Source organism: Trichoderma harzianum (assembly GCF_003025095.1).
Source record: "Trichoderma harzianum CBS 226.95 unplaced genomic scaffold M431scaffold_4, whole genome shotgun sequence".
Classification (NCBI taxonomy): Eukaryota; Fungi; Ascomycota; class Sordariomycetes; order Hypocreales; family Hypocreaceae; genus Trichoderma; species Trichoderma harzianum.
This window is the reverse complement of record NW_020209252.1, coordinates 1,821,952-1,835,059: the sequence shown is the minus strand read 5'-3', so window position 1 is coordinate 1,835,059 and position 13,108 is coordinate 1,821,952. Positions and strand designations below refer to the sequence as shown.

At 51.6% G+C, this 13,108-nt stretch overlaps 5 protein-coding genes across 5 annotated transcripts; 2 read left to right on the top strand and 3 right to left on the bottom strand.

Moving 5' to 3' along the window:
• Window positions 1-2,359: 2,359 nt before the first annotated feature.
• M431DRAFT_387818 (hypothetical protein) lies at window positions 2,360-4,343 on the top strand. The gene is made up of 3 exons (XM_024914765.1): window positions 2,360-2,770; window positions 2,832-3,805; window positions 3,866-4,343. The coding sequence occupies exons 1-3, from the start codon at window positions 2,552-2,554 to the stop codon at window positions 4,254-4,256; spliced, it is 1,584 nt and encodes a 527-aa protein (XP_024776530.1). The 5' UTR covers window positions 2,360-2,551; the 3' UTR covers window positions 4,257-4,343.
• Window positions 4,344-4,891: 548 nt separating this feature from the next.
• On the bottom strand, window positions 4,892-6,075 carry M431DRAFT_493326 (hypothetical protein; the record flags this gene model as incomplete). The annotated part of the gene is made up of 3 exons (XM_024917102.1): window positions 4,892-5,629; window positions 5,696-5,877; window positions 5,934-6,075. The coding sequence occupies 3 exons, from the start codon at window positions 6,073-6,075 to the stop codon at window positions 4,892-4,894; spliced, it is 1,062 nt and encodes a 353-aa protein (XP_024776529.1).
• M431DRAFT_387814 (hypothetical protein) lies at window positions 5,883-6,637 on the bottom strand. Its single transcript, XM_024914764.1, has one exon. The coding sequence runs from the start codon at window positions 6,546-6,548 to the stop codon at window positions 6,078-6,080; it is 471 nt and encodes a 156-aa protein (XP_024776528.1). The 5' UTR covers window positions 6,549-6,637; the 3' UTR covers window positions 5,883-6,077.
• Window positions 6,638-7,733: 1,096 nt separating this feature from the next.
• Window positions 7,734-8,555, bottom strand: M431DRAFT_506596 (hypothetical protein). The gene has a single exon (XM_024918827.1). It carries the CDS (start codon window positions 8,340-8,342, stop codon window positions 7,959-7,961), a length of 384 nt encoding a protein of 127 aa, XP_024776527.1. The 5' UTR covers window positions 8,343-8,555; the 3' UTR covers window positions 7,734-7,958.
• A 1,220-nt stretch (window positions 8,556-9,775) lies between these two features.
• On the top strand, window positions 9,776-12,576 carry M431DRAFT_81506 (hypothetical protein; the record flags this gene model as incomplete). The annotated part of the gene is made up of 2 exons (XM_024923048.1): window positions 9,776-11,927; window positions 11,987-12,576. The coding sequence occupies 2 exons, from the start codon at window positions 9,776-9,778 to the stop codon at window positions 12,574-12,576; spliced, it is 2,742 nt and encodes a 913-aa protein (XP_024776526.1).
• Between the last annotated feature and the right edge of the window lie 532 nt (window positions 12,577-13,108).

Sequence of the window (13,108 nt, the reverse complement as noted above, 5' to 3'; positions counted from 1 at the left end):
GAAGCACAGGACAGACAATCGCCGGAGGAAGGACGCGGAAGTTAGGGACCTTGGGCTTGGTCCATCGATTGAGGCTGCGGTTCGGAGGCGAGGGCGATGGTCGGGACGGAAATGCGGAACAAAGGGCTTCGCAAGCAGGCCAGCTAATTAGAGAGGCCGACAGCTGGTCCCGCGGCTGGAAGATGTGCGATGGGCTCAAGGCAGATTTGATGTCTCAAGGGGACAACATTTCCAAAAGCACCAGTACAGTACAGTAATCTGAGGGAGCCAGAGCGGGACCCGTTACGCCGCCTTAGCCTCTTAGCTGTACGTACCAAGATGGGAAGAACGCGTTGCCGGTAACATCGCCGCCTAGCGCCAAGGTACAGAGTACTCCAGGCATTGCCGCATTCCTGGTAACAGACGCCATAGGGGAAGATCTAGGAACCAGGTATCCGGTACCTTTTTTTTGTCGTTTCATTGGTTTTGTTATTGAGCGTCAAGCCACTCCAATTCAAGCCACAGCTAGAGGGGAGTTTAAGGGTCCAACCGAAAGCATCGACATATGGTGAAGGCAATTTGGTGCGCTTGAGCTCTTTTTCGCAGCCAACCGCCAAATTGCATTGGATAGTACGGAGCGCCTCGTAGGCAGCTTCTAACAGGTAACCTACCAGGCATCTACATGTACTTAGCACTTTGAATTTATATATCTGCCTGTTGAACCATGCCAGGTTTGGTGTTTACAACATCACCTTTCCTTTATCGGCGAGATTAGGATCGCTGCACTTGTATGATTGCAGCAACCAGGCAGCCAGCTGCAATCTCGTCCAAGGGCAATCCTAGTGAGCTTTGCCTGCCTCTATGTAGCAGCACTCAAGCCCGTCCATGCCAAATCTTTTAGAGGCTCTGCTGCTGCCTCCTTTCACCAATGCTATCTGACAAAAAAAAAATACGAAGCGCTTTGCCGCAAATATATAGGGTAGCCACTTCGCTGCATTAATTAGCGCAGCCCGGTATATGGCGGATTTGCATCCCGTAATCCGTAGGACAAACGCCATCGGAACCGGTCTCTATCAGCGACTGCGCCCGCTGAAGTCTCTACTAATAGGTGCTAGAAGTCCAGAGTGACCGGCTGGATGACGCACTCATCTGGTTATGTGGAATTATGTTGAACCATTCCCGCGGCTAGGAGCAATGATGAAGCCGAGAAATAGAACTGCGCTCCCTATGCGTCAAGCAGTTAACGGAAGAATTGAAATAGAGACATACTATCGTCTTCTCTTTGGTTGCGTCTAGTTCTATTTTAAGAGCTTCAGTAAAAGGAGGCCTTGTTGTGCTGTAATAGCTCATCATGATAAACTCAATGCCTATAGCGAAGCGGAACGTCTGGAAGAGCTAACAATGTCGGACCAGCGGTTGCTCTATCCCGTCCCGTCTATGCCGTACGGACTCCGGGAAGGGTGCGTATTCCGCTGGTGGTGATTGTAAAGAAGATCCGCTGACGATACGCTCGGACTGCCAATCAGAAGGGAGGAGAATCTGGAGGACCGAAAGCGGGCAAATGCAGAGAGATAGAAACGTGGTGGCTTGCTTCTCGGCAGTTGGGTGGGTTATCAAGGGCAAAAGCCTAGACAGAATATATGCAGTTTGGAAATTGTGTCGTGGACATACCCTATTGTGATACCCTGTAAACTAATCACCAAGTAGCAGATGCAACATTATGTGAGGTGACATATTACTGCAATATAGTACGGATGCTTATCCGTACATCACGATAAAAATAAATTGCATCAGATCCATCCAATTCAATTCCCTCTTCCGCGTAACCTGCTCAAATCCAACGGCTCAACTTCCAGCTGACCTCCTCCACCGCTAAAGCCAAAAGTCTATTAGGCGGGCACTTGGCAGATGCCAAACCCCGCCCTCCCTGCTGCAAACAGCCATCCGGAACACTTTTCCACTGGACAGAGACCGCCAACTGGTGACTGCAAAAGCTGATGGAGCCTCTGAGCCGCAACCCACTGGAGCTATTTTCCGCCGCTCCGGACAGGACGGGCCATCAATCCATCCACTTGTAGTGCCTGCTGATACCGCCATGGCTATCGGGGCAAATCCACCGCGGCCGGCATCCTGGCCTTTGAAAGATTCAAGTCTGTCGTCTCACCTCGAAACCGCCGCCAAAACCTGACTCTCGCATCCTCCTGAGCCTCACCCTGCCATCGCCTGCCAGCGGCGAACCTGACGGGCCTGCGCCGCTTGCATCGCCAGATGTCGCCTCTGTAGATGCGACAAGAAACGAGCAGGGCGACGACCGCCTATCTCGGAGCCAGCATTCACCACCTCGAAACGCTGGGTTGAAGCCTCGGGACGATCCAGACAGCCGATTCTCGCCCACACATCTGTGCCCATCTTGCGCGTGCAGCGTTCCGATCTATATCTGAAGAAGCGACGTATCGAACCAGCCATATCGAAGCGCTCGCAGTCTTTGTTTGGCCTCTTTCCTAGGTCACGAAACTGGACCATCGCTATTCTCCAGAGCCCAAGAGTTACAGAAACCATCTACAGACACAAGATGCAGTCAATCCTAGCGGCCATTCTTGGCCTGTTGGTCGCTGCGATATATGCCGACGACAACGGCTCCATCTCCACCTCGGCTCAGTCCGACAGTCCCCCAGACTGGGCCAACAACAATGCGCTGCAATTGAATCTGTCGTCCGACCCCATCCAATATACCGTTGTTCCTGTTCTACCAAATGCTGGCACCAACGGGTCAAATAGTAGCGGCATTCAAGTACGGTTATTATCAAACAAAGCTTATTTATTTCGACCTTGATGCTGACAAGTAGACAAAGACAATAAATATCAACGGCGTCATGATTGCCACCGACGTATCCAACTTTAACAAGATCACAAGTCCCAACGATGTCGCATACATCTCATGCGATGGCTCAAGCAATACCTTTATCAGCACGAATGAGTTGCTCAACGATGTCGTCAATGCAAACCCAAAAGCCATCGTCCTCTACTCACTAGCTGCCACTTGGTGTAGTTTGGACTTTACAAACCCACCTACGTTTTCCAACATTTTCTCCATGGCTGATAGCGGCGAGGCACAGGGAGTTTTAAACTCCTTAAATGGCACTGCCAATGGGCGAGTGGTCAATGTTTCCATCACAGGGAACGCATCGAGCACAGATTCTGGTAACTCTGGAGGTGGAACCAGCAACTCGACCGTCGCCATGAGCATTCTTTACACCATCACAGCTCTCATTACTCTCTTGTTCCTCGTGATTATCGCCACCGGCGCTGTAAGGGCCCATCGTTATCCGGAGAGGTACGGGCCTCGGCGCGCTCTGGGCGGCCGACCCCGCCAGAGCCGAGCAAAGGGGCTGGCTCGTGCGGTACTCGAGACACTCCCAATTGTCAAGTTCAATAATAACCAGGAACCGATTAAGCCGGATCCCGATCTTGAACTAGACGCAGCTACTACTGATGGCCGTGATGCTAGAACTCAGAGGTCGTCTTCGATTCTTACTCAGGAAGTACCACAGCACGAAGTGGCTACAGCTACGCCAGCCACGGCCGCGGCGGCCGCAAGCGACAGTAAGGCTGGTGATGCGGCTCCGGCTGTTGAGGCTCACGGGGCTGTTGAAGCTAGCCCTCCTCCAGTCGCCAGTCCTCCTCCAGTCGTGAACGTGGGTTGCTCTATCTGTACCGAAGACTTTACGGAAGGCGAGGATATGAGGGTCCTGCCTTGCAACCACACGTTCCATCCAAACTGTATCGATCCTTGGCTCATCAATGTATCTGGAACATGTCCCTTGTGGTAAGTTGAATCTCTACATCAGCGATGTTGGATGTCTTGTCACTAACGCATATGAAATAGTCGACTTGATCTTCGTCCTGAGGCTGAGACTAACGAAGGTGATATCGGCCTGGCTACAGCTCTTAACAGGGGCCCCGGCGACAGAACTTCAACACTTCCACCTCCTTTAGCCCTGGAGGGTGAGGAGGGAGAGGCTGGTCATGCCCACCACCGTCATAGGATTTCTCGCTTTTTCGACGTCAACAGGCTGAGGCAAGCTACAGCAGAAGAGCAGATTGAAGCTCTTCGACAGATGAGATCGACTCGCCAAACCGACGCAGAGGCTCACGAAGCGGGCGCCACCCATGAGACAGAGCGCGAAAGAGGACAGAGGGCTCACCTAACAGCCAAACTAAAGGAGAAGTTCCGAATTCGAACCAGAGCTCGATCTCCAGAACGAGAGCAAGACTAAGGCGCGGAGAATCTGACTTTTATCTTACGACTCACTCTTTATGCGTATATGTAAACCACCGGGACTTGGTCCTTTACAAAGGTTTTGCGTTATATATATTTCAATCGCTACATTGGCGTTCGAGGACATAGGGAAGCATAGGCTGGCGTTTTATTTTTTTTTGGTACCTGTAAATGTTTCGAGTTACTGGTTCAATGTGCTTCCCCGGGCGAGAGGGTTTATATTGGAGTTGGAAGGGCGAGTTGATTCGTTTTATTGGAGCAAGCTGTAGATCAGATAAACAAGACTACAAATTGCTAAGAGGACATAAATTCACGGACCGCTCTACGTCTTCAGCGACCCATCTATTAGTATGCGGTGATATCTATTGGGACCAGTACTGGATATACGTAAGACCGTGGAGGAGCAAAAAGGACTACATTTCCGCGGATATACAAAGTCTAGATGGTTGGTATATTATGAACTTCCAAAGGCAGATATTCACAAAATTGCGAACAAAAGATACAAGTCATTACCTCTTTTCTGATAGGCCACTATCCTGAGCGGCACTATGGCTTCTATATACCTTGACGCCTCACTTTCTCTTCCTACTCCAGCATGATTATAGACTCGTAATATCCACCATTGCCTATCCTTCACAGCTCATCATCGTCAGATTCCGTCTCCTCCTCTGCTGCCGGTGCTTTGGCAGGCGCAGCTTTCTTTGCAAAAGGTAAACTTCTCGGAGCCGGGGGTTGCTCAGCTGATTTCTTGGGAGGAGGCGCAGCTTTGGGCGCAGGTCCAGGGCTGCTGTCGTCTCCCGACCCAGCCTTATCCTTGCGGATATCACTGTCATCACCTCCGTCATCGTCATCATCGTCATCGCTACCACCGGAGGCTGTGTCTTCTGCTGTCTCCTCTTGCTCGCTGTCTTGAGGCTCAACTTTGATCTTGTCCACCTCCATTTCATCTTCTTCTGGCTCATTTTTCGAAGCTTCCACCACCTGGACTTTTCGTTTTCTAGGCCGAGAAGGGGCAGGCATGCGAGACGGCTGAGTGTCTGGTGGCTGCAACCGTTGAGATGCTTGCTGGCTGCTTTGAATCGGGCCTGCGGCAAGGATCTTTTGCTGTTCACGGATTTTCACCTTCTTTTCATTAAGAAGATCCCGGAATTTGAGAAGCAGGGCTGTTTCATCGTCTTCTTTCGATGTAATGAGCTCGTCCAGTTGTGTCTTTAGCTCCTTCACCGTGGTTTCAAGCTCTTTCGCGTGGGCGGCAGCTTCGGCCAAGGCCACGTTGCTTTGAGCCAGAGCATCTGTAGTCTCGGCGCACCATTTGAAAAGCTCTATGCCTTCATTTTCGTCATGCTTCAGCTCTATGGAGCCGAGTCGTTGCTATATTGAAAGCTTGAGTTAGACTCATCAATTTTCCAAATGCGCGAATCAGCAAGAGACTCGTACTGTAATTCCTTGAACTCGCTTTCGAACTGTGATAGAGAGAGAGACCTCGCTCTCGATTCTAGCTGTTGCTTGTATATCCGCGACTGGCTGTAGAGAAAACAGAGATTGTAATATGGCCTGCCACTCAGACTCAGATACAGGGCAATTCGGGACCTGTAGTGAGGCTACCCGATCATGTTTCACTGGTGGGTGTCAATAGGACATTCGGTGCAACGATTTGACTAATAGGTGTTCGTACAAGAAGTTACATATGGTGCTTCGCCTTCTGTCCCGACAAGCTTTACATCCAAGGGTTTGGAGCCCTTTTGGATGACTTGGATGAGAGCATAGGTGGATTCATCGTCATCCCGAGGTAGCTTGATAACTCGTGACGCGGCCATGGTCAACTGCACGCGTCGTTTTTGGAGTTAATCAATTTAAATCTGGCGGAAATCTGCAAAGGCAGGGCTTGATGAGTGTGGTCGTGTGCGCAGATAGACTGAGAGGCGTTGAAGAGGTGATGTGACTGATATTTCGACGTGCTTCTGGGGTAAGAGAAGGATAACCAAAGATTAGTACGATTTGTTGCTCTACTCGGTTTGCTGCTTGTATCGTCGCGTGAATATTTTAAAGGCGCAGTCTGATGTGGTTTTGTTTGTGTCTTACAAGCAACCAGTCGTGAATCTTCATCGAGGTTGAAGTTGCATTGCAGCCTCGCGCTTAGCGTGTTTGAATCCGCTGGAAGCAGGCAGCGAGTCCACTGCAGGCAGCTCTGCCCTGGGAGCTGAGCTTCCATCTGCTGCAGGAACGGAACAGATACAAGCTTGACGGTGGCTTGCTGTGGCGCAGGCTCCTCCACGGACCATGGGTACATGAGTACATGGCCAGTACCACCTTGTCAAGTGCGGAGGTGAGCTCCGTGAGGTACCAGCTCTCCACTCTCGCAGGTATCATCTTCCCACTGCAGAATTATACAGGTTTGCACATAATGTGCACGACAACAAATTTGAAATATTCACGATGTTGTTCGTATTCGCAATACGAAGTACAGCTTATACTGTACGGAGAAGTTGGGTAGTAATATCACCCAGGCCTAACCGTTTCTTGTTGGTTTCGAATCGTGTCAGGCATCTGCTGAGAAGTCGTGTCGAGTATTTTGTGCCCGTACGAGTACGGGGGTCTGGGTCACTTCGTACACGTGGGAAATTAAATCCAATGTCCACCCGCCGGCCGAGAGGGTCCAGGTAATGAATTGGCCGCGGGAGCGTTTGGGAAAAAGCACCGCTATCATGCCCAACAAACGCGGCCACGCACTGTAATAAGTTCCGATCAAGAGTGGAAGATGCACCTGTTTTCTGATAGCAATGGATCCATGGATATTTCACAGAGGAGGTATAGGTGCTAATATCTAGTAGATGTTCCATATGTTGTTGATACCTTAGATATAAGTACTGTAGATCTGTAGGCACGTCGACCTACCAATATGATATATGTCTTTGTACGTAGTTTGGAGAGCCATTGATATTGCTTTTTTCATACATCGGAGCAAAATTACCATACAGTACGAGTAGGCATTATATGGTCTGGCTTGGCAATTTGTAGTCCCGCTTAATGTTGTCCGCGGCCGCCAGCTACAGCCCAATACGGCTAGGCCACGTTCGCGTGCAAGACGAGATGCCCACTTGCCTCTATTTTGTGAGTGTCTAAATGGCGTTCTTGGTGTTTGCGCGGGCGGCCGGTGAAATGAGTACCGGCTTAGTTTACGCTAGGGGAACAAGTAGGGACGGGCAAGTGCAGGTCAGAAAAAGCGAGACTGCAAAATGAATAAGTACATACATCCAGTAATATAGGCATCCAACTAGTTTATTAAACGGGCGTATTAAAAAAAAATACTACTAGGTAAGTAGTAGATTAATATAGATATAATAACAGCTACTAGAGAAATATAAATATAATAGCAGTTACTAGAGAAATATAAATATAATAGCAGTTACTAGAGAAATATAGATTTAGTAGTAGATACTAGAGAAATGTAGATAAAGAGTTAGGATTTGTAGGTGTATTATTTAAGGTGTGTGTGTTCGTAATCTTCTTAATCTCGGGTTTTCTGTCCCCCGCTTGACGGGCTAAAGAGCTATGAAGCTAACAGATACTATTTGATAGTTATCAGGCACGATACCAGTACCATAAAGTGGTTACTCGTTCGTGTGCGGTTGCTACAGTAGACTAATGTAGTTTGTTTGTATGTGTAATACGCTGTGTCGCCCACAACACCCGACCCGGCCTAGGTAATCAAAAACAGAGCCCAGTTCAGGATCGTCCTTCTCCATGCTCTGTGCTCTGTGCTTCCCGTGCTCCGGGCTCGCTTCGCAGCGCCTGTGCCTGTAGTATATGCAGCATGTTGGCATATGCACGAGACGCACCAGCCAAGGGCCTTGTCCGATCTCTCTCTCCACCCAGCAAAATCTGACAATTGACGGGGCCTGCGCGCATGATTGGCAGCTCGTTGGGTTGGTAAGGATAGGGGGCCGGGATGCGCGCTGGGGCCGGCCGTGGTTGTCGTGGTAGCAGGAATCAACTGCAGGTGAGGCGTCATCAGGAGTGCGAAACGCTCAGGCACAGAGTGGGCGGATGGACAGATACGGAGTAGCCTTCCAGCCAATTTCATGCACAGCACCGCGGTGAGATTAGGATGAGGATCGTGAGTCCGGAAGCGACTCCACCTTCAATATGAACAGATCATGGGTTAGCGAGCCGGAAACGCAGCGCGAGTAGGGGTTATCCATGAGAGTGAGAGGCGAAAAATTCAAAGCGAGAAAAAAGCACATGCAACGAGGCCAGATACGTATTTTACTGTAAAGCGAGGCGAGAGATGGAAAAAAAAAGGGGGGGATATAAAACAAGACGAGCATCCCCAAAACTGTTTGCCTCAATTTCCCACCTACCAGGGAGTTCGCACTCAAGCGCAACGAATTGTAAGCCTTCACATTCACCTGCTGCATTTGTACGAGTAACTCGTGCAGCCTCCCAGTGTCTAGGGTACAAGTACAGGTACAGGTAGTGACTGAGAAGGACCCTCGAGAGTCAAATTCCTTGCTCAGCTGTGGATTGCAGTGGTCCAGGCGCTGCTTGTCGCTGCTCTACCACTGAAATCTCCATGCAGGCTGCCCCCACCACCTGATCCTCGCCAATCCGACAGGCTTACAGGCAGTCCAGCCACTGTCCACAACGGACCCCCAGCCTTTCTGTTTCGCCTTCGCATCATCAGCTGCGCCCAATCAATTGCCCGCTGACAACATCAACAACAGCGTCGACGCCTTATCGCGCGCTCATCTAAAAAAAGCATCTCCAGGTCCCAAATAATCGAAGTCGCCGTGCTTGCATCGTCAGAGTTCGAACCAGCGCTTTTTGCATCGTATTGCCCGCCATCCGTCGAGCGTCGGGCGCCCTTTGTTTTGTTGTTATTGATTTTGGGAGGGGAGCGCATCATCAGCGCTGCTAGAGGAACGAGTCGATTTGTGCGCACCGTAGCGACAACGAACCCCCCGACGCTTTTGCTGCCCACCTTGGACGAATAAGCCGGCTGCCACGTCATAATCCGGGAGCGAGCTGCGGCCTTGGGAATTTTGGGAAAAAATCCAGCGATGGACGGCTGCTACTGATTCGGTTATGCCTCCGCCCAATTGTTGTCGCGACCGGCCACGACGAACCTATCCGAGAGACTGAAAGTCAATTTACCCACGCTACCCGAGCGGCCCTGCATGCCGCTTTGCTTTGTTTACGACACGCGATTACAACCCAAAGTTTACCTTGCACAGCACAGTAGACGCATCAGAACAACAGTTGATGGAAATTATGGAGCCGCTGCGGCTAAAGCCCAGACAGCCAGTGGAGGCTGAGATAGAGAACTGGGATGATGACGATTTTATCGTAGACGGCGACGAGTTGAGCCTTCGGCCTACCAGTACCGCTGTCACTACCAATGCACAACCACGTCGACGCGATTCCACCTCGTCCCACATTTCGCTGCGCTCCGATCTGGACTCGGCGTATGGGGAGGAACAACACGTCCACCTCCCGGCAGACGATGAGCGATCAACAATGGCTGCTATAGCCGCCGCCGAGAGGGCAGGTATTCCGTTGCCCAAGAATGTGCCGTCGTCTGCATTGACCGGAGGCACAATCAAGAGGCTCGGCGGCAAGAAGATGCGGAGAACCATCGATGAGGACTGGGAGAATGACCTGGAGCTGCCCGAGGGGCTCTCAGGGCTCCAGATGAAGCCGCGAACCCAGACCGATTTTCCAGAGACCCTGCGCCAGGTCAGCGGAGGCTCGCTGCAGAGCTTGCTGCAGAACAGCCCCAGGAAGACGCCCAGGTCTACCAGAGACAGCCGGCGGAGCTCTATCATGTCCAATTCGAGCATCTTGTCGGCCGCACCCAGCCTAGACAAGTTTAGAGACACGGAGGATGAGGATGACGACTTCTTCGGCGACGGTTTCGACACAATCAAGGTCCCTAAGAAGCGACCGCCTCGCCTGGCTCCCTTTGTCACCCCTCCCACTCCCCTTGAAAGCGAGGCATCGAAGGAGCCGCTGGACGAAGACTTTGAGGGAGACTTTGAGCTCCCGTCCGATGGCAAGCTGAAGTTGTCCGCTAGGAGGGAAATACCCAGAACGCTTTTTTCGTCATCGGATGATATAGACTGGGGTGAGGGCAGCAGCCTCGGCACTAGATATGGCGGCACTCGACGGGATGCGAGATCAACTCGAAGCTCGTCAGTCTCGGCCATGAGCCCCAGTCTCTCTAGCACATTCACGTTGGAGAGCGAGGACGAGACCTTTGACGGCCTCGTGCTGCCCCCTGGCCATCTCAATTTTCAGGAGAGGCTGCACCTGCGGAAGACAAACCCACCGCCGGAAGACATACCGGAGGAGCCACCTGCCGAAGCAGCACCCCCGAAGAAGCTACTTCCTGCGGCAGAAGTGGAGCAGCAGGACTTTCTCGAGGGGCTTGATATTGGCGATGGGAACGTGTTTGACTCTGGGAAACTCACCATGCATCGGAATATCAAGATCAAGGACAGCCGGCTCGTCAACCCTGCCCGTCCAAAGACGTCGGTGTCGTTGACGTTTAGTAACAAGCCCATGCCTCCACAGACAAGGATCCCTCGCCTCAACCATGAGAGGTCCCATTCTACCGCTCTTGAGCCCGTCTCGGAGAGTGGCGGTCCGATCCCACATCGGGTTCGTCGACCACAATCCCGCCTTGGCCATTCCAACCAGCTGTCCGTGGCGAGCCTCCCAACGCCTACTACCATTTCTACCTTTTCAATCGCCACAGCCCCTCGCAGGACAGATTTATCTCGAACCACCTTTACTTCTAGTAGGAATGACCCTCCTACGACAAATGCTCAGCTTCTTAGGCAGAAACGCTCTCTGACGGCCGTGCGGGCTCGCAATCCTCCCGCCAAACCCGTCGCCGGTCGTTCAGAGAGACCAACATCACGCACGGAACCAGGCCAGTCTCGACCAAAGACGCCCCAGGATCGCCCGACGGCCACCAGCGAGAGTCCTGGACAAGCAAGAAAGAACTCAATACCATTTACCCCTGCGGGGGCTTCCCACTTGCAATCACAGCACGCCGCTTCCAAGACCCTGCGACCGTTCCGCCGCCATGACTCCGACAATGCCATCGATGCCCGCCCCATCTCCCGGTCCTTTTCAAGGCCAGGCCTGCAATCGCCCAGCCCAAAGCGCCACAAGACGGCTGCTTCTGGGACGTGGGATCGTCTAAGCAGACCTAAGAGCATACGCCAATTTGGCGATGGCCATGAGCTAGATGCCTTTGACGATCTACCCACTTCGAAGGAGACGGAAAGCCGTTACTTGAAGCAGCCTTCTGCAGCTGGACCCAAAGCAACCTTGCGCAAATCACCACAGGCACCACGACCACCGGCAATTGATAGAAACAAGACGCCTTCGCCATGGAACGCAGCACCAAAGCCCGCCATACGACCCAACTATACCCCTAGCTTTGCGCGTGACACTGCAGCCAGCCGCATCGCACGCGAGACAGCTCTAGCCCACCGGACGCCAAGCGGAGGGCCGTTGGCTTCAGTTTCCGCTCAGCGAGCGCCAACTCGAAGTAACGCCCAGCAGACATCTTCTACAACCCGAACCAAGAAGTTGAAGCGACCCCCGCAGCTAAAGCCCCATCTCATCTCCAACTTGAGTGGCGGCAAAGAATCTAAAGGTATGTTTCTAACCTCAAGTCCGTAATTGTAATCATGTCTAACGGTGCCGTTTCTCTAGTCGTCAAAGGGATGTTTTACAACGCCGCGACATATTGCTGGGAAGGGAATGAGAATGCTCTGAATGCGTTTGATGGCTCGACCTCGACGCCATCATCGAATTCGGTTCCCTTGCACTTGGCTCGGGATAAGGAGACCCCAGTGCCTCGGCCAGCTCTCATTACCAACATCAGCACCACTAAAGGTGTGCAAGTGGTTGGTGGCATGGTGTTTGATCCTCAAAACATGTGCTGGCTGAAGCTCGGCCCTCAGAGCATGACAAGATCTGAGGCCACTGATAGCCTGGACAACTTCAATGCCTTCGAAGATGATGAGGACGTCTTTAAGGATATTCCCGATCTCGAAGACAACACCGTCACTGATGAGCGTGAAGGCCACTCCAGCGACATTAAGGATGACTGGCTAGTGGGAGAGGAGTTCGACGTGGGCCCCGAATTCATCCGAAGACAGCGTGAAGAGGAGGAGAGGTGGCGGAAGAAGTGTGAGAAGTGGATAAGCCACACTCCCCGAGACCGAGACGCTTGGCGATGGACAATTCGCGAACTCGTCTCTGGATTCGACGACTTTGCGATGCCGAGCGTGGCTAGGTAAAGCTAGATGCAGTGGGAAGCCTCCCTCGCTTAGCGGCATGCCACATGCCAGCTACACCCCGTCTTGGACTATCTTGCTTTGTTGTTTTTATTGTTATTGTTTCTGCTTCTTTCTTCTACTTTGCAATTGCATTGCTTGCTGCTACGCGTTGGCATTGCATTTACATTTTTTTTTAATACGATGTGATTTTGACAACCAGTGGGGATAGGTTAGGGAGAGGGAAGGCATAAGGACAAGGCATAGTGTGCCTGTTTGTTTTTGCTTTGCGCGCGATATCAAGTTTTTTGTTTCTGCTTTTTTGTTTCTCTCTTTCGGGAGTTGGGGGGAAACTGTTTGGTTCATGACCATATCGGCCCACCGCACGCAAAGGGGCTGTTGTTTATGATGACTGGGCACATACTATGGGATATCGCGATAGAGAAAAACGGCTACGGTGCGCAAATCACCGGTAGAGTTTGTTATGACGAAATGACATATAACGAAATGCAACATGGATGAGTTTTCTGGTATGAAAATTGGAGGGCAAAGGAAG

Excerpts from the sequence above, each read along its gene's own strand:
- M431DRAFT_387818 (XM_024914765.1), top strand. The coding sequence starts at position 2,552 with ATGCAGTCAATCCTAGCGGCCATTCTTGGCCTGTTGGTCGCTGCGATA. Across the intron at positions 2,771-2,831 it reads CAAATAGTAGCGGCATTCAA|ACAATAAATATCAACGGCGT; the intron begins GTACGGTTATTA and ends AAGTAGACAAAG. Across the intron at positions 3,806-3,865 it reads TCTGGAACATGTCCCTTGTG|TCGACTTGATCTTCGTCCTG; the intron begins GTAAGTTGAATC and ends CATATGAAATAG.
- M431DRAFT_387814 (XM_024914764.1), bottom strand. The coding sequence starts at position 6,548 with ATGTACCCATGGTCCGTGGAGGAGCCTGCGCCACAGCAAGCCACCGTC.
- M431DRAFT_506596 (XM_024918827.1), bottom strand. The coding sequence starts at position 8,342 with ATGAAATTGGCTGGAAGGCTACTCCGTATCTGTCCATCCGCCCACTCT.